Source organism: Pygoscelis adeliae, unplaced genomic scaffold (genome assembly GCF_000699105.1).
Source record: "Pygoscelis adeliae isolate BGI_AS28 unplaced genomic scaffold, ASM69910v1 Scaffold652, whole genome shotgun sequence".
Taxonomy (NCBI): Eukaryota; Metazoa; Chordata; class Aves; order Sphenisciformes; family Spheniscidae; genus Pygoscelis; species Pygoscelis adeliae.
Window position 1 is genome coordinate 23,238 of NW_008824255.1, and position 18,446 is coordinate 41,683.

General features: G+C 47.3%; 1 protein-coding gene across 1 annotated transcript in view; it reads right to left on the bottom strand.

Moving 5' to 3' along the window:
* STIM1 (stromal interaction molecule 1) overlaps positions 1-18,446 on the bottom strand; it is a gene marked incomplete at its 5' end in the record, with an annotated part of 55,055 nt that overhangs the window by 8,106 nt on the left and 28,503 nt on the right. Inside the window, 2 exons of the mRNA XM_009335290.1 lie at positions 4,180-4,402; positions 10,270-10,447. Coding sequence (XP_009333565.1) covers positions 4,180-4,402; positions 10,270-10,447 — 401 coding nt within the window. The remainder of the gene's footprint in view (positions 1-4,179; positions 4,403-10,269; positions 10,448-18,446) is intronic.

Consider the following 18,446-nt stretch of genomic DNA (forward strand, 5'->3'; position numbering starts at 1 on the left):
ACCGGCGCGGCGCGCGGTTGCAGCGGCGGCGGGGACAGCCTGCCCTCCCGCAAGGTCATCCCAACCACTGGCTGCCAACCCGGCACTTTTAAGGCACCAGAAAATAGAAAAAAAGACTCCACGCAACTTAATCTTACTCATGACAGAAGCAGAGGTCATTAGGAGGAGAGGTGGCATCCTGGTACTGTGGGCAAGTGGGAGAGAGGAGCGCAGCAGGGCAGCCATCCGACAGACAAGGCTGCTGCTCGGGTGACCAGAACACCCTACAGTGCTTTTCTTTATCTTAAAGGTGAGCTCCTTCCTCAAAAATTTCCAGCCATCGCGATGCTATTCCTGCCTCAGCACAGCTCTCAGGGAGGACAAGCAGAGCTGACCTGGTCTACCTCTTCAGGGGAGCTCCTCTGCCTCACAACTGCGTAAACTGCATGTAAACCCTCCAGAGCTGATGGCACGACGCACAAGTTAGTTAAAAGAGAATTAGGCTTTAGGTAAGGATATTCAGGGCGCTTATCTTAGCCTCCAGAAATCTCTGCAAAGTTTGCTGCCTGCCTGCAGGTCTGCAAAACCCACAGATTCTCCTGAGGCGGAATCGCTGACAACACTGTGCAGGCAATCGCCTTTTTTCTCTGCAGCTACTGAGCCAAACAGAGGGAGCTTGTCAAGAGACAACTTTCACACTGGAGCAAGATGATAAAAATATTTAGACACAAAACATGTGCTTCTTGGTCAGGAAAAGAAATAACACGTCTGGAATTGGCAGTTTCTGTAGCTTGCTGGGGACTCTCCTTCCATCCCAGCTCAGTCTCCTCCACACACTTACTTATCTTGCTGGAGATAGGAGCGATTACAAAATTAGAAGAAAGTGGGTGACAAGCAAGTTGAAGATACCAAAACCTTACATAAAAGCATTTAGTGCTAGAGACCATCAAGAATTAACATTTCTCTTCCATTACACATGATGTGGAGGGACTTTAATAAACCTGAAGCCTGACCCGAGCCCTGCAAGAAGTTAACGTGTTCCACACTGGAGAAACCCAAGGATGGTGACTGCAGCTCAGAGATGCTGCGATCCAGGGACACCACAGCGGTGGTGGACTGGAATACTCTTCAACCACAGCACCTCGAAGCTCAGGAGGGTTACACGTGGTTATACACTCTACAACAGACTTTCTTGCTGTTAAAATAAAAGCCAACCCTAAGGACCTTCAAGAGCTTTCACTGGCCCAGCAAGCCCTGGCCCATCAACGCAGACCTTCTCCTAACAGAGCTGGAGCTGGGAGGAAAGGTCCGGCTATGGCACGGCCAGCTGCGCAGTCAGGGCCACACACGTGTCACTGGGATGATGCCTGGATGATGTCTGCCCCATTTTCTGTTCTTTAGGGCCCAGGTCTAAGAAGCACAGAGGCAGTGGGAGTATCCAGCGACCTGCTTGGGCTCTGCACCAGACCCTTCCCAATGCCCAACACACGCTTCCCACAACCGTGTTTACACCCACCCTTGCCTGGTGCCGGTGCCTCTTCGTTTCCCACAGAGCACAGCCGCAAGCAGACTGAAGAGAAGCATTTTTTTAAAAGATTGCTCAAACTTGGATCTTTTCCCTTAACGCGTTATTTAACTCAGTCATGTCTCACCAAGTCTGGCACAGGCGTAATCTCTAGCGAGCCAAAAGCACCAGGTTACACACAGATATTTGAAATCCCGTATTTTATCCTGGAGTACACTTACACAGTCCATCTAGAAGTAGCCAGGAGGCACTGCACAGAAGAGGTCAGCTACTTATATCACTTACGTGTGATTTAGTCTTGTTGAGCATAACATTGCCTAAATCATTCAAGAAGTTACAAATTCAGAATCACAGACCCCAGGAAGGTCTGTTTTTCCCCCTCTGACACCAGCGGCACCAGGTGCTGCTCTGACCATGATCCGCAAGCGTCTGGGATTTAGGAATACGGAGAATAAGCGGGCAGGAAATCTGCCACTAAGTATCTGGGGTAGAGGAGTGCTCAAAACATTTACAGGAACAACGTTTTTATGGAATAGTGGAAAAGGGAAGCAGTGCAGAACAACAGCCAAGGACCAGTGGTTGAGATGAGCCATCATACAGCAGTGTCCAAAACACAAACCCTCTCGGTTCTGCAGGGGAATCAGTACAAATAGGAGTCACTTTGCGTGTCTACATTCTCCTGTGAAGATTTCTAAGATCCCATTTTGACCACTAAGAGCAACAATTTATAAAGCGAGGAATGCCCTCTGTGTCTGCAGCCCCAGCTGGGTCCATGGTCTGGGGCAGGATGACCTAGCAAGGAGAGAGGGTCGGTATGACCAACCCAGTATGGGAGAGTCCCATCCCAGAAATACACTGCTTCTCCGTCTCATACGCCCGACTCCAGCAGGAGCTTCCGAATCCTCCAGTATCATTTTAGTGATAAGAATCAACTGGTGCAAAAGAAGGTCTTGTTTTAATATACCCTGGGACCCAAGAATCTAAAAATCAGATGAGTTTTATGGTCAGCGGGAGTGACTGGTTAATGTTATCTGTGGTCTACAGCTCGCTGGGACGGTGATCGTGTTATAATCACACAGTGCGGGTCAGGTGGGTAAAACCAATACTCACCCTGTCAATGCATCCCTCCCGAAGGCCTCTAAGAAACAACAGAGCGGTTAAGTCACCTCTGGTTTTTCGGGTTTCTTAACAAATGTAAAGTGGAGGGGGAAGCGGAATGGATGAGACCCTGCCTTCTCCAAAAGCCAGGAGCAGGTCGGGTACATGGGCTCGGGGTTACAAGAGGAAGGCTATACATCCTTATTTAATGGCCAACAATACAAAACGGCTGAACTTCTGTGTGCGTGAATACAGACGCCCCAATGCATGTCCTGAAACAGAGCTCAGTGACTTTGTGGAGAGGCTGGATGACCGGTTAGGAGGAATGATGTTGGGTCACAAGAGCAAAGCTGGTAACAGGCGCCTGCAGGTGTCTGGGCTCCTGGTATTCCAAGCAGGAAGGAAATTTGCTGTTTGCTGACTATTTGCATACCCAGGCTGCGCTGCCCCATGGTTCCCTGGCTACCTGATGGTCCAGGACACTTGTTTCTCCCTTGTCAGTGGAGACCCCAGATTCTTGTCTTGTTTTCTTCCCCCTCCTCCATGGTGGCATAAAAGACTGGGCGCAGTCAGGCTGGGAGGATATGCTGATGGCCTCAGAATATCCAAGGTATTTGCTTGGCTCATGCAATTCTGGCTCACACAATTTCAGTTTAAACTAATCTATAAATTGAAGTCAGATGAGAATTGTCCCTCAGGTGAGATAGGAAGCAGCAACTGGAATTGTGGTTTTGGATCTCTCTTGTAGGTTTGGGCAAAGGGCAGTTTTGAGGTAAAATTCCCAGATGCTCGCTCTTTGCCCTCTGTTACTGCAGGCAGGTGCCGTGAGCAATGTCTTTGATTTCCATTATTTCCCTATAGCTTTCGTTATAGGTCTCGGGGTTTTTAGATGTAGGATTGGGAATGCTTTTTCTGACCTACAACATGTTTTACAAATGCTCTGTGTATCCTTCTGGACCAAACGCGTTTCATTTTTGCCAGCAGCAGCAATATTCCGTCTAGGCCTCCGTTACGATATGTAACTTGGGGACTATTTTCCTGCTAGTCTAAACTTAAAACTAATGTTTTTGAGAATCGCATACGAACTCTAACTTTGCTGTACAGACTGTAATCTAGTGCTAAATTTCCTTGGAAGGAAGTCTCCTTCGTACACCTCTCTGATCCACAAGAAAACATGGCAAGCACAACCAAACTCATTCCAAATCTCTCCTAAAACCATGAATAGATAGAAGAAAAAAAAAGAAAGAGCTTATGGTTTGGAGTGGGAGTTAGAAGTCATCAGAGGGGTGCAGCTACAGGTCAAGTTCAACACCTCTCCTGGAGGGCAAGCTGGGACGGCGTGTGATAGCAGCACATCACTCTTGAGACAGCACCGGCACGGTCCCTGCTACCCAAGGCACAAGCAGCACTGTTGTAGACTATGGGGGACGTGTAACGTGGAGTGGTGGGAGAAATACTTGGATCTTTTCCTCCACAAAGGGGGGTGGAAAAGCAAAGGCGGAAGAGCATTATAAGCGGAACATCACCGGATTTCTCAGAAGGATGAAGCAGAGTGAGGAACTGCCTACTGTTCTCGCTGGCGCGTCTCGTATGTAAGCGCATCCATCTGGCTGAACCCTTACCTGCTCCAGTTCTTGCTCAGCGTATTTCTGCCTGCTCAGTTCATTCTCTGTGCCCTCCCGCAGTTCTCGGAGCCGGTGTGCCTCCTGCTTGGCAATGCTGATCTCATCTTGAAGTTTCTTCTCCAGGTGCACCTTTTCCACCTCCACAGAGCGATGCTCCTCCTGAGCCTTCTGCAGTCTGCAACACACAGAGACCAAGACCCCAGTGCTGTGGGTGTCGGGCTATCTGTACACAGCTGAAGGAGTCTACAGTGCAACTGCTGGGCAGCCACAATCTAGACCAACCCTGCTCTTATTTATTCTATGTTGAGGTCAACAGAGATCTGTATTTGGAAAGTCAAGGAGAAAGTTCACTGTGCCCGAGAAGAAATTAAATTACCAACTCCACAGTCTCTACTTTATTTCATTCATTAAATACTCAGTACATATTTTCTTGATTTTCCAAAGCACAATAAGATTTCCTTTAATAAGCCTCAAATTAATTTGAATTTTCAGTGTTCTTACAAAAGTGAAGTCCTTTGCCTTTATTAAAAAAAAAAAGGAGGGGAAGATCTGCCTGAGCAGGTATGACCACCAAGAGAGGATGTCTCCGTGTTCCCCTTGCGAAAGCCTTCAAATTTAGACATGTCTTAATCTTGCCTGGAAGTTATTATTTTTCCTCATGACAGAATTAAATCAGTAGAAATTATATATGGCAACAAAAAGTAATAGCAGATTACTTGTACCCATTCAGGAAGGTTCAACCATTCAGCCTGGAAAGCCTCAGCCCTCTGAAGGAGACACCACCGCAGCCGCAGCGAGATATTTCAGGGTTTCTGCGACGTTTGCATTTCAGGGGAGTTGCACTAGTGTAAACCCAATCCTCGCACAAGTTCAGTGAAATCAAATTAGCGTCAAGAATAAACCTGGCCCACGCGGGACTGAGCTGTCCTGGAAAGGGGTGGTAAAGTCTCTGGTTGTTGCCACCCAACCAACCTCTAATGCCAGCAGTGCCTCTTTTAAATACAGTCCCAAACCCATGTGCTTCTAGAGACACAGCGATTGCCAAGAAAAAGGGTAAAAAAAAAGAGATTTGGCAAATATTCGGTTGAAATGAAATGAAGAGGTTCACTTCATAATGAAGGTTCTGAAAAAATCATGTTGAACAAGTACTACCAATGAAAGAAATGAGAGTATTAAAGGGCTTCTTCCTTCGCGAGAACCAGCCAAATGATTCAAATGAAAAATACTTTTTTTTAAATTATGGCAACAATTAAACCTCGGATCAAATTTCTGAGGAATGTGGTACATCCATCTTTGGATAACTTCAAATCAAGATGTGACGAGTTTCCAGAACACGTACTTCAGCTACTGGATCGAACACAATGAAGTGTCGTGGCTTACGCTGTCAGAAACCAGGTGCATCAATCTAACAGTCCCACCTTTTAACCATGAACTCCTCTTTCAAAAGTCTCAGTTATCACAGTTTGAGATAAATCAATAAAAGTTGGACAAGACCATACTGTAGGAGCAGCAGGGGCAATGCTATTTTTAACCCAGACCAAACTGAGGAAACTCCTGTTTTCTGCCATGAGAAGCAAAGCTCCGCTCCCCACCCAAACCAGCCCCCTCTCCCTGCATGCACCTCTTGCCCTGCCCAGGCAGCTTCTCTATGGATCGGTGGGATCTTGGATAAAGTGCTCACCTACGCTGAAGGTACCAGCAACGTTTGTGAGGTTAGCAAGGCATCAGCTTAACCAGCAAAACCAGCAGTGGCTTACAGCAGATAGATTTTCAGTGACCAAATATAACTATCCATACAATGAAATGAAAAAAAAAAACATCCTAAAACCCCAAACGGAATCATCTTAGCCAGGAAAAAGTATTTCAAGGTCATAAAAATCTTCTCCCACTCAAGATCTTCAACATTCAAACTGGAGAGCAAACCAACAGAGCAATGTGTGGGGAGATAGATGAGAGGGGACAGCGAGGTCTGGCTCTGGGTGTGCTGTACCCGTCCTGCAGATGACAAGTAACAGATCTCAGGAGGGCACTCCTGGGCTCCCCGAGCGGCTCCCGCTCATCCCGGACCAGCTGGGGACTAACAGAAAGGAAAAAACTGATCCTCAGTCGCTACAAACGCTGCTCCCTGCAGCACACGCAAGAGGAGTCCATCTTCCAGCCTTGTACTGAAGGACAGCATTTGGCTGTGCTCCTGGCGAGATGGAGCACAAGCCCACGCGCAGACTCGCGGCAGGGACCCATCGCTACCTTTTGGGTCCAGAGCGAAGCCGCTCGCTGTCCCAGCCAAGGACTCCTCTTCCTCAGGCTCCTCCTCGGCATGCAGGTGGCCATTAAAACAGATTGGACAGGCTGGACTCTCATCAGCCATGATATTAGCTCTCTTCTTGGAAAAGGCTCATTTTCAATTTACAGCTCTGTTGGGAAACTCAAGTGTTTTTTTTCCCCAATTTAAAGAGACTCTTGCCAAGACATTCCAAGTTTTTAGATAAACCCATGCTCTCTGCCCTGTGCATCAGTGCCAGAGCTCTTCCATACTAAGGCCATAAGAATCCCAAACCACCAAAATATCTCTGTTTAAAGGAGAAATTCCCCTGTACTATGATGCAGAATGGGAAGGAATTTTATCCTTAAGCTAATTCTCAAAGGCACTCCAACATCGTATTTTCCCTTACTACCATTTTTTTTCCTCACAGCAGAGCCCATATTTTCTTATGTTGGTTACGGACAAAACCACGTTTGGTCTGTGCGTTCCCGTTCAAACCCAGCTGATTGAGCCACACTGGTTTCACGTGCACTGAGCTCCACGAGATGACAAAGTGCCTTCAGAGCTGCACTTGTAATGAGGGCAAGAAATCGAGACCCATCTGGGGGCTTCACAATTCAGGAGCAGATCTTCAATACAATCAGTAGATCTTCAATACAGATCTTCATACAATTTTCAGTCATCAGTAGGATGTACTAAGACATGAACTTTTTCATCTTGATGGGTCATTTAATTGACTGGAAAGTGTCACTGTTGAAGGATGTTCACAAAAGGTATTTTGAAGATGAACAAAAAATGGCTTATAGAATCACAGGATCATTTAGGTTGGAAAAGACCTGTAAGATCATTGAGTCCGACCGTAAACCTAACACTGCCAAGTCCACCACTAAACCATGTCCCTAAGCGCCACATCTACACGTCTTTTAAATACCTCCAGGGATGGTGACTCAAATGGCTTTTTATATCAATCTTCCCCTTCCCAACTCTTTAAGAGCGTATCAGAGTTGTTCATCAAGCAACAGCGCTGGCAGTTGGTAGGCAACTGGAAGGTATCACATGCCTTCTGGAGGTCTGTTCAGCAGTGAGTTTCAATGAGCCAGGAAAGGAGGTTACTTCAAGGTCTAGAGAGAAACTTCTAGAAAAGAAGTTTCTAGAAGAAACTTCTAGAAAACAAGAACTTCTAGAAAAGAAGTTTCTGAGCAGAACTTCAGAACAAGTCCATGGGAACATGCTGTTGGTAGTTTTTGCTGTTTCTACAGTAGCTGAGAACCACAGCTGAACCTTGCTGGGGTGCAAGAATGAAGAAGCAAAGGCGCATTCCCCTCTTCAGAGGAGAATTAGATCAATCCTGTGCCAAGAGGCCCCACAAGTGCCAGGAATTCACCTCCTACTTGTTGAGCTCTAGCTCAGTGCCCTCTGCAGAGGACAAGCCCTGCCAGCTGCACATCCTGCAGAAGCATCACAAGCTGCTCTGGGTTAAGACTCAAGCTATGCTTAGTATACGTGGTTTTGTGTTTCTTCCTATCTGGCTTTAGAGCATTAGTGGAACTTCCCAGGCACATCTACTTATTGACGTGGCTCTGCCCTCGGCAGCAGATCCCAAGGTTGTTCCCCACACGGCACATTCACAGCAGCCGACATTTGGACCTCTGGTGTGACCTGCTCTTCAGTGACACCCAGCAGAGACCTCCTGCCCTGGACGCTCTGCTGCTCCAGTGGATGGACATTGAGAAGGAATTCCCGTGTCCTTCTGGCTGTAGAAAAAAAAAATCTTTTTCTTTGGGGTATTTCCAACCTGTAATGTAAAATTACACAAAGCTCTGTGAAACCAGCTGTGGATTGGAGACAGCTCCATGGTAGGCAGAGTCGAAATGCACTTTATTCTATCTCTATGCCAAAAAGAAAGCAGGTCACATATCTGCATCACTGCCAGGAGAACATGCCCAGTTTGGCACCATCACCTTGGTACTCTCTCAAGTGTTTGCCCTCCACATCGACACCAACTGATGCAATCACACTCAAAGAAGAAAGGCTTTTGAGCAACGCTCACGTGTGGGACAATTCCCTGAAGGCTGTCATGAGCACGTAGACAAGAAATCAGGCTGCAGTCTTGTGGGTACGTCGTATGGTTTCCGAAGACTCGGCTATTTGCAAAAGTCTCCACGGCAGATTGACATCCTCGGATCCTGGTGTTTGCACAGGTCACTTGTCACACCACCTGTGAGCCGCCAGCATGTCTACCGGGGGCCGGGCTCTGCTTTTGGAGAAGCCACTGGGAATGTAGCCGTCAGCTTATATGGCAGCCAATTAAGGCTTATCCTCCAAAATTACACTTAAAACTAATGAAAAATAGTTACAGTCCATGACTATCATGCTCTGTTATTCACTAACTCTGCCCTTAAAAAAAAAAATCTTATTGCCGAAAAACCCCACTGGTTTGTCATCAACAGCCTTGAATGCTCTTTTCTTTCCTAGAAGACTCCGGTGTCCACAGAGAGCCTCTTTTGCAGCCCGTTCTCCAATGAGTAATTTAATTGGAACCATTACAATCATTTCTGTGAGTAGAGGTCACATTCCTGAAGCTACAGTATTTTGCCCAAGTGCCTAGAGTTCAACTATTCATATGTAATACTACAAAATTATTTTTTTCATTCTTCCCAGGCAACACTCCTGGATTTAGGTATCACTGTGCAGGCGGGGAAGCACAGACTTTTACATACAGCTCCAAGAATTCAAGAGGGTTGTAATTCCTCTGATTGCTTCCACTGTTTCAGCATGCTTTTTCCCCATCAAAAGCCAGGGTGAAACAACCTGATCAGCCTGGATGACAAATTCTAAGTGGGCTGGATTACCTTACACTCCTTTAAGAGGCTCTTCTTCCCCTCTGGGTACCAGATTTACGCTGTAATTTTGGGGGGTGGGGATCCTGATATACTTTCAGTATGAGTCAGCCTGGGAGTAGAAACCACTGTAGATTTCACTGCTCCTATATAATTAAATGTGGTAAATAAATAGCAAGTACCTATCTGAAATAAGACAACACACTCAAAACAAAGAGCGACCACTGCCAAGTACAGAAGGAGCGCTCCCATCCATTTTGCTCAGTTGGACATTTTGCTCCTTAAAGCAGCGAAGTTCTGAGTGCAAGGAGAAGAGCTCTCACACGCCAACAGCAGCAAAACTAAACGGAGTCAAGTCTTCCCAGAAATTCAGAAACTATTTTTTTGAACCAGTAATGACCATTAGAGCAGAACCAGAACTAAACAGGCAAAACACAACATAAAAACAGCGCGGAAAGGAAACAAAACTGCACGGGAGCACATACGGCCGTGCTCGACTACGCGTCAGCGTGCACTGGAGCCCACCTCGGAGCGGGAGATGCTGGTGTCGGACGCTGTCACTTTGCTCAAGTGGCTTCAGTGCCACGTTTCAGGATGGTAGTAAGGCGAGGGAGTTTTTACCACCCAGGCCTTCACGTGGCACACCTCAAGTACAAATAACTAGCACGTCACCACCAAAGAGCAGGTCAAGTGAGCACGCACACATCTTTACGTGTAGCCTGGTAACAAGCCAGGCACCCATTCGAGCTGTTAAGACGGGTTGGCAGGTTTGCTGCGGTCGCTCAGGGAGGTGCCGACTCTGGTACACAGCACCAGGTGACTGCTGCACAGAAGCACAACAGCTAAAAAGAAGATCTTTCCTGAAATCTAAATGAGGAATGACCTTGCAGGGAAGATCAACGGTTGAATGCTCCAATTGGGTGGATGCATAAAACCTACCTTTCTTGAAGGTCATGGAGAGACTGTTCAGCTCTGTGGAGTCCCTCGAGGTCTTTCATCATCTTCTTCATGTGCTCCTTTGAATAGCGATTCTGGATGTAGGCAAACCAGCAGCCACCCACGCCGATGACGATGGACACCACCAGCATGAAGTCCTTCAGGTGGTTGTGACGAGTTACTGGAAGAGAACCAGAGATACTGCTGAATTCAAAAGAACATGCGAATTAACTCCGTAATGCTTCGCCCGCACCAGAGCTGGATATGAGAACTTAACTTTAGAAGGAATTGTGGCCCAGGTTTCACAAAGGGAAAAGATAAGCTACATCAATATTTCAGGGGAGAAAAAAAGAAGCTTGACAATATTTATTCAATTTGAACGGGGAAGCAAAAAAAAAAAAAGGGGAAGATGAAATTAAAAATCTTATAGATGTAATTTGCCTGGCAATACATGATACAGGAGAGAACCCCCAGAACAGCTGTGCCCTTTTAGGACAATACAGATAGCATTGAGTATGAAGGTGTAAGAGATGTAAGATGTAAGAAAATAACTTTGTTGAAAAAATATGACTGTGATCATAGAGATGGGGCAGATCAAGTATCAAACTGCCAAGTTGCAAAACTTTCCATCAGAATTACAACTCAATGTGGAAACCCCCTTTTTCAACAGTTAGCAAAACACAGTTACTTAAAAAAAGTGTGGATGCATGTGAGAGAACGCAAGTAAATAAGTGGGGGTTTAAGTGCTAAACAAAAACCAAAAAGATGATTCAAGCAGAATTTTTTTACTGCTTACTAATTAGCAAATCCTCAAACAAGTATGCACTGAGAAAGCTAAAAATGAGAAAGAGCTAGCTGCGACTAAACGTTCAGTATCTACTCGTTTTAAACTAAAAGAAGGTAGATTCAGACTAGATATAAGGAAGAAATGTTTTACGCTGAGGGTGGTGAAGCACTGGCCCAGGTTGCCCAGAGAGGTGGTGGATGCCCCATCCCTGGAAACATTCCAGGTCAGGCTGGACGGGGCTCTGAGCAACCTGATCGAGTTGAAGATGTCCCTGCCCACGGCAGGGGGGTTGGACTAGGTGGTTTTTGAAGGTCCCTTCCAACACAAAACCATTCTACGATTCTATGACCCCACACGTTGCAAACCCCCAAGCACAACCTTCTCCTTGCACTTCACACAGTTCTGATTTCTTTTTGCTACCAGTACTACCGGTTGTATCCTAGGCACGCCGATTTCCTATCAAGGTCTACATGCATCAGAGGGAAACATGCAATTCCCAGCAGCATGGGGGGTGCTCAGCCGCTCCATACAGCACTGACAACACCAGTGACCCAACACCGCTTCCCAGCACAGGCTCCTCTAAAACACACTGAAGTCCCAGAGGCTTTTACATTAGGGTTCATGTAAATGTATAAAGAGAAGCCTGAGCATGTGAAGGGGTGCTTATCCAAGAGCAAACGCTGTGCCAGCTCCAGCAGCCCCCAGCTGTTCCACTTGACCGGCTCCGTCCGATGGTACTTGTCCATCTGGGACAAGAACGACGGGAGAATTTAGGTTGGCAGCTTACAGGGGAAGCGAAAGAGCCATTACAGGCACAATCAGAAAACCTCTTTGCTTCACCTGAAGCAGAAGCAGGGGGGGTTTAAACACAGAAATGTACATACACAACCTGCCCCCTCCCCTCGCTGCCAGCCCTGAGAGCACAGAGTGGCTTTGGCGGGCTGGGGACAGCCAGGTCATCTCTGGATTCAGAGGCGACAGCAGCCAGAGAGCTGTCAACAGGCTGCAGTCATGGAAGGACCCTTTCTTAGAGGAATTGCCAACGATGTGCTGTAACACAATCTCACAATTACTCTAAAAGGAGTCAGAAATGCTGTTTTCCCCAAATCAATGCAACATCCCTTCCTGTGCCCTGCATCTGGTCTGGAGGACACCTCAACTCCGCATGCACGAGATGGGCTGCACCCAAAGCAGCACCCACTTTCCCAAGAAAAACACGTTAGCGAGGCGAGTCCTCGCTGCCGGATCCTTGCAGCAGTACCTGCGTGCCCACGGGACAAACGGGTCGTGGCGGCCCGGCGAGCACAAGCAGGACTCCCCGAAACGAGCTTCTCACTCGCACGTCAGGCTCATGACGAGCACGGCACGGAGGGGTGTCCTGGCACCAGGAAGTCACAGCAGTGAGGAGAGTTTAAAACGGACGGGAATCGCACCCTGTCGTTTTCCAAAATGAGCGGATGTGGAAAAGCCAACGACCAGACATTTTAAAGATGACAAAAGAAGTTTACTGTGAATAGCCTTCTTTCGTATAGGAATTTTAAAATACTTTAAGACAAACGAAATGCCATAGACCACCACAGGCAAATAAACATTGGATGCATTTTGTAGGGGAGTGAACTGAAGCACAGAAGCAATTGATGCTGTGCAGGACCAACCTGCGCAGGGACCGGATCTCTCCCCCTCCATCCCTCCATCCACAGGCACCTGGCAGCTTTGGCGCAGGGCTGGAAGCAGCTTTCCTGCAGGGGAAGCTATTGCTGACACTGGAGGCAGCAGCCAATGCGGCCGTGCTCTGTTTCCAGCTCTTTCATGTACTCCTTGATTCACGTGCATGTGTTTTGTGTTAGAAGGTGGCAAGACAGAGCCCGTGCCGGCTGGGCAGACGCCAGCTCCCACCGCTGGGACCATGGGACAGAACCAGCCCTGGGTCTGGAGGGGCCACTGCACAGCCCAGTAAGTTCCCAGCTGGGAAGAGCTCGATTGCCATCTCTGCTTGGGTCCCTTCCTTACTGCGCACCGCAGATGAGCTTGCATAAATGGATTAAGCATGAAATCCCACATGGGCTGCAAGTTTCCCAACACCTTTCGTTTCAGGACTGTCAGAAGGCTTGTAGAATCACAGAATCATAGAATCATTACGGTTGGAAAAGTCCTCTAAGATCATCGAGTCCAACCGTTGACCCAACACCCCCATGCCCACTAAACCATGTCCCTCAGCGCCTCATCTACACGTCTTTTAAATACCTCCAGGGATGGGGACTCCACCACTTCCCTGGGCAGCCTGTCCCAATCTTTAACCACTCTTTCAGTAAAGACATTTTTCCTCACGTCCAATCTAAACCTCCCCTGGCCCAACTTGAGGCCATTTCCTCTCGTCCTTTCGCCAGTTACTTGGGAGAAGAGACCGACCCCCCCCTCGCTACAGCCTCCTTTCAGGTGGTTGTAGAGAGCCATGAGGTCTCCCCTCAGCCTCCTTTTCTCCAGGCTGAACAACCCCAGCTCCCTCAGCCGCTCCTCAGCAGACTTGTTCTCCAGACCCCTCACCAGCCTCGTTGCCCTTCTCTGGACACGCTCCAGCCCCTCGACGTCCTTCTTGCAGTGAGGGGCCCAAAACTGAACACAGTATTCGAGGTGCGGCCTCACCAGGGCCGAGTACAGGGGCACGATCACTGCCCTGCTCCTGCTGGCCACACCATTTCTGATACAGGCCAGGATGCCCTTGGCCTTCTTGGCCGCCTGGGCACACTGCCGGCTCATGTTCAGCCGGCTGTCGACCAGCACCCCCAGGTCCTTTTCCGCCAGGCAAAGTGAACATTTATGCAAGGCACTGCTATGCCGCACTTGCCGGATGATTTCCGTCATGTCCCTGAGAAACCGGCCCCTTCATCTTACACAAAATCCCTCAGCGTTTTTTTTCCAGTTATGACGACGCATTGACTACTTTCTCCTGAGCCAAGAAGCCACAAGATGACTGTGGTGCTCTCACTGCAAGGAGTTTCTCCAAAAAGCCTTTCCATCTCATTTGAAGCTTTAGACTTTAAAAACTTGTTGATTATACCCAATTTGAAATAGATATCTACCAGCAGAATTTTGATGCTATTTTAATAATTTTAGTAAGTAACATTACTGCCCTTCCAGCGTTATAATATAGATCAAAGAGCCCCCCAAGGGCCTCAAATTCATCTTTGCTACCTTAAAATATAATTAACAAACATTATTTTTTGCGAAAAAAACCCTTCCCTCAAAATGACGTACACACAGCAAATTTAGGTCTTTCGCTTCCCTTCCTTTTAATTTGTGCAAGTGTTTAAAGACTTTTCCAATATATTAAAATACATACTTTTTGTAATGCTTAGGTCTAAGGATCAGCTCTGCACAACGCAAGAGAGAATACTTCAATTTTCAATGTGAAATTTGCATTTATCACATCACAGCAAAGTTAAGGCTCTGAAAGACCACGTTTGAAGTCTCTTACTGGGTGTATTGAACTATGGTAAAATCCCTGACAGGCAGTAAAGAGAGAAAGAACTATGTAACCACTCTGTTCCCCAGCAATATGTTCATTTCTAACTCGGATACGCACTCTGCTCCACTCAGCACTCGTGTTCTCTCAATTCTGTGAGAAATCCCAAGATGTGAAACGCGAAGGGTGCACAGAACAGCGTAAGAATCCGGTCTCTTTTCCCCAGGAAACTCAAAAACCAGGTAAATTGCCAGAGGAAGAGAGACTTCACCTTGTAAGGGGAGGTCTACAGACAGTTCTCAGGCTGTAGAGAAATAATTAGTGTCAGGTCTCTTGTCAAAACCTCTAATAAAAAGTAAAAAAAAAAATTACTTCCATCATTTGGAGGGATGAGGACTTTCATAGCTGAGGCAGAAACAATATTTATTGTACCCCCAAATCTCTGTATGCCCTAGTGAAGTCAAGTACAGGGACACAAGACATTTGCTTTAACTCATCCCCAAATCGCTCCCCATGAATCTCTATTTCAGTCAAGACATAAGATGCAGAAGCTAAAGGTTATTGCAGGTATGCAAAATGTGATGAAGCGAAGGTGAAAAAGTGGTAAAGGAGGATGCTGACGCGTTTTAATTGGGAGAAAAAGATTGCTGGATTTGATACAATTCAGTATTTGAGGGGAGGTAGGCTGGAAATATGTTTTTACATTCTCATGCATTTTCAATAAAGGATCAACTTGGGATTTCCTAGCAAAGGGAGAACGATAGCAGGGACTGTAAGAATATCTCCACCAGGCACACACGATAGGTTAGATCAGCATTGTCCTTTTCACGGACTGAAGCTGTCACGTAACTGATACAGTGATCCCGTAACAGTTCGGTTACAAGCCACAGACAGAATATTCTGGTACTATCAAGAAGAATACAAATACACCCACACAAACAAAGATTTGGCCAAAATGAATCATTCCTAGTTGAAGGCTTTAGATGAAGCATTGCATAAAGACATGTGCAGCCCCAATATCTAAGGAATATATTGCCCTATGCCAATATAGTTCATCTCTCCAGACATGAACTGGAGAAGACACAAGCCTGCAAAACGCAGCAGAGCAAAGCGGAGATCGCACTAAGCTAGATTAAAAATCTGGAGATATAAGAATAGATGTGTTACAGTAGTAAGGGCATTAAACCTGCAATTAGGAAAAAGCCTTGTATTAGATCTTGGTTTTCTCATTTATTTATTTTTAAGCAAAGAACAGCTGACATGTGCCATAACTGGGAAAAGATGGGGCTTTTAAAGCTCGGTTCCCCCCCAGCAGCAGATGACAGATGCATATGCTCCAACTCCTCTGACCGCATTGTACAGGATACATCGCACAGAGCTCATCTTTATCACGTCAAAGCGCCGGAGTCTGACCCCGGTTACGGCACGAGACTCCATCCCGTGACTCTTTCTGGTCACAACCCATCTTTTGGTTCTCTGTAGCTCTCACTCCGCTGCAAGTGAAATCAGTCTGGAAGCGCGTTAGTCTAATGGGGCCACCCTCACTAGCAGAAAAATGATTTGTGGAGTGACTCAAGTGGGATGCTGTCATCTGTGGCTGGTAGGAATTGCTCTGGTTGACTGAGAGCCAGAAATGAGGAATACACATAAGCCAGCACAAGAAACAGAGGTAAAGCAGCACAGTATCCTAGCTTAACAGAAATATACTGATGTGATATGATGGGCATTCTGCATACAGAAATCTGAGATCTTCTGGAGCAGACAGACTGCCTGAAGAACACAAGGAAAACCCACAAACATGACACACACATCTTCAGTGAGGTTGGCTTCTTTCTGTAGCTGCATTTAGGCAGAAGGCTGCGCCCAAGAAGCCAGCGCAGTACCCGAGGTGGTGGCAGGCAGGGACCGGAGCCGCCCAGAGTATTCACCCCAAGAGCATCACGGCTGCTGAGTCAAGGTATAAATAGACTTCCCCACTACACCTGAGAAATGTTTTCCAGTTAACATATGATGGACATACAAACCCTGGATGATCATAGAATCATTAAGGTTGGAAGAGACCTCTAAGATCATCGAGTCCAACCGTCAACCCAACACCCCCAGACCCACTAAACCATGTCCCTCAGCGCCTCATCTACACGTCTTTTAAATACCTCCAGGGATGGGGACTCCACCACTTCCCTGGGCAGCCTGTCCCAATCTTTAACCACTCTTCCAGTAAAGACATTTTTCCTCATGTCCAATCTAAACCTCCCCTGGCGCAACTTGAGGCCATCTCCTCTCATCCTATCGCTAGTTACTCAGTGCAGCACACCTTCCCGTGCTTTCAATACCAAGTGTGGCTATGAAAAGAGATGCCACCCGGGAGGAACATGAGAAAGCCTAGGGACTCCTTGGTGCCACAAGCTGGCCAGTTAAATGACATCCCACTTCACTGTTTGTCACTGGAGCCTCCAGCAGAAGCAGACTGGCATCTCGGCGTGCCCTCCTGCACAAGCCTCCCACTGTCCTCCCTCTGCCTGCGTTTTTCTCCCTGGGTGTGGAGTGATGCATAAAAGCTCTACTACCTGCAAACCAGCGCTCACAAGCAGGCGTGTTGCACGTGAAATGTAAAACACTCGCAAATTTCCCACGAAGGCAATTTAAGCTACTACTCGATCCTGTCTCTGCACCAGGATCAAGGGTGAACGCGGCTGGTCGCCCCAGCTCAGCTCCGACAGCAGCAGCACTCGTTAAACTACAGTACTCGCACTGCTTAGGGCATCTCTCCCCAACCTCACGCTGCTGTGCTCCATTTTCTTCTTCCTGACCAAGTTTTTAGGTCGCATTAAACTTCAGACTGATGATGAACAACACATCAACGTAAGGCTGGTAACTGCTGGCGGGGCGCAGGCTGCGGCCGGGTACGGGAGCTGCTCCTGTTCTCCAGGAGCGGTGCAGGAGCAGCTGTGCAGCTGCCAGGGAAACCCCCCTCAATTTAACCTGCAGTTCTTGAAGGTAAGGAATAATCACCTCCCATTTGTCAGAAACAGATGAATAGGGTTTCAGCAGAAATTGGTTAAATAAAAATCATGGCTTAGCGATACTGCTAACAGCTTATGAAGAAGTGTGTGATTTTTTTACCTTAGGACAATAAAGATTTTTTTTTTTTTTTTAAAGTGTGACATTTACCTCTGGAATTTTATAGAATGGACAGAATCTACTGCTGAAAATTAATCAATGCCATCTGCCACTTGAAGAGTTTAATCAATAAGCAGTGATGCATCTCAGCTATTGCTCTTCCCAGCCCACCAGCACTTGATTGCTGTATTAATAGCTTTAATGTAAACAAACAATGCAAACATGTAATCCCAGCTCCGGAAGGAAATCCTGCATGCTGTGCGGGGGATGTAATGGCTGTTTGCACTGCTGAAACACAAATACTGCAGCAATCTCCTAGATGCACAAACATACGAAAGAAGAGAAATAGCTTCCTCGTTCAAGATAAGCTCTCCTGCAAACTCACAGACACTGGAGCAAGCAAGCTTTTCCAGGAGCTACATTTTTTTTCAGAAGCAGACGAAATAGCTTGGCACCGTCTCGTAACCTGACCCTGACTGTTTCTCAGTGAGGCAAGCTGCTCCGGCTAAAATCCAGGTACCACCTCTCCCCTCCATCGGTTGACCATTCCGGTCTCAGCCCTTTCTGGGAACACTTTTGCTGCGACTTGGCAGCGTTTTCCCGGCACCCACAGGTCCTGCAGCCAGCCCGGCCACGCAGCAGCCCAAGCCAGGAGCTCCACACCCCGCGGAGGCTCTGCAGCAAGCAGGAGGGCAGCTGGGGCAGGAGCAGAGACCGGCAGCATCCTCCCTCCCGCCGCACCCCGAGCCCAGCAGCAGAAGGGAAACCCAAACCACCCGCCCACGAATCCTGGAGCCACACTGGCAAAGC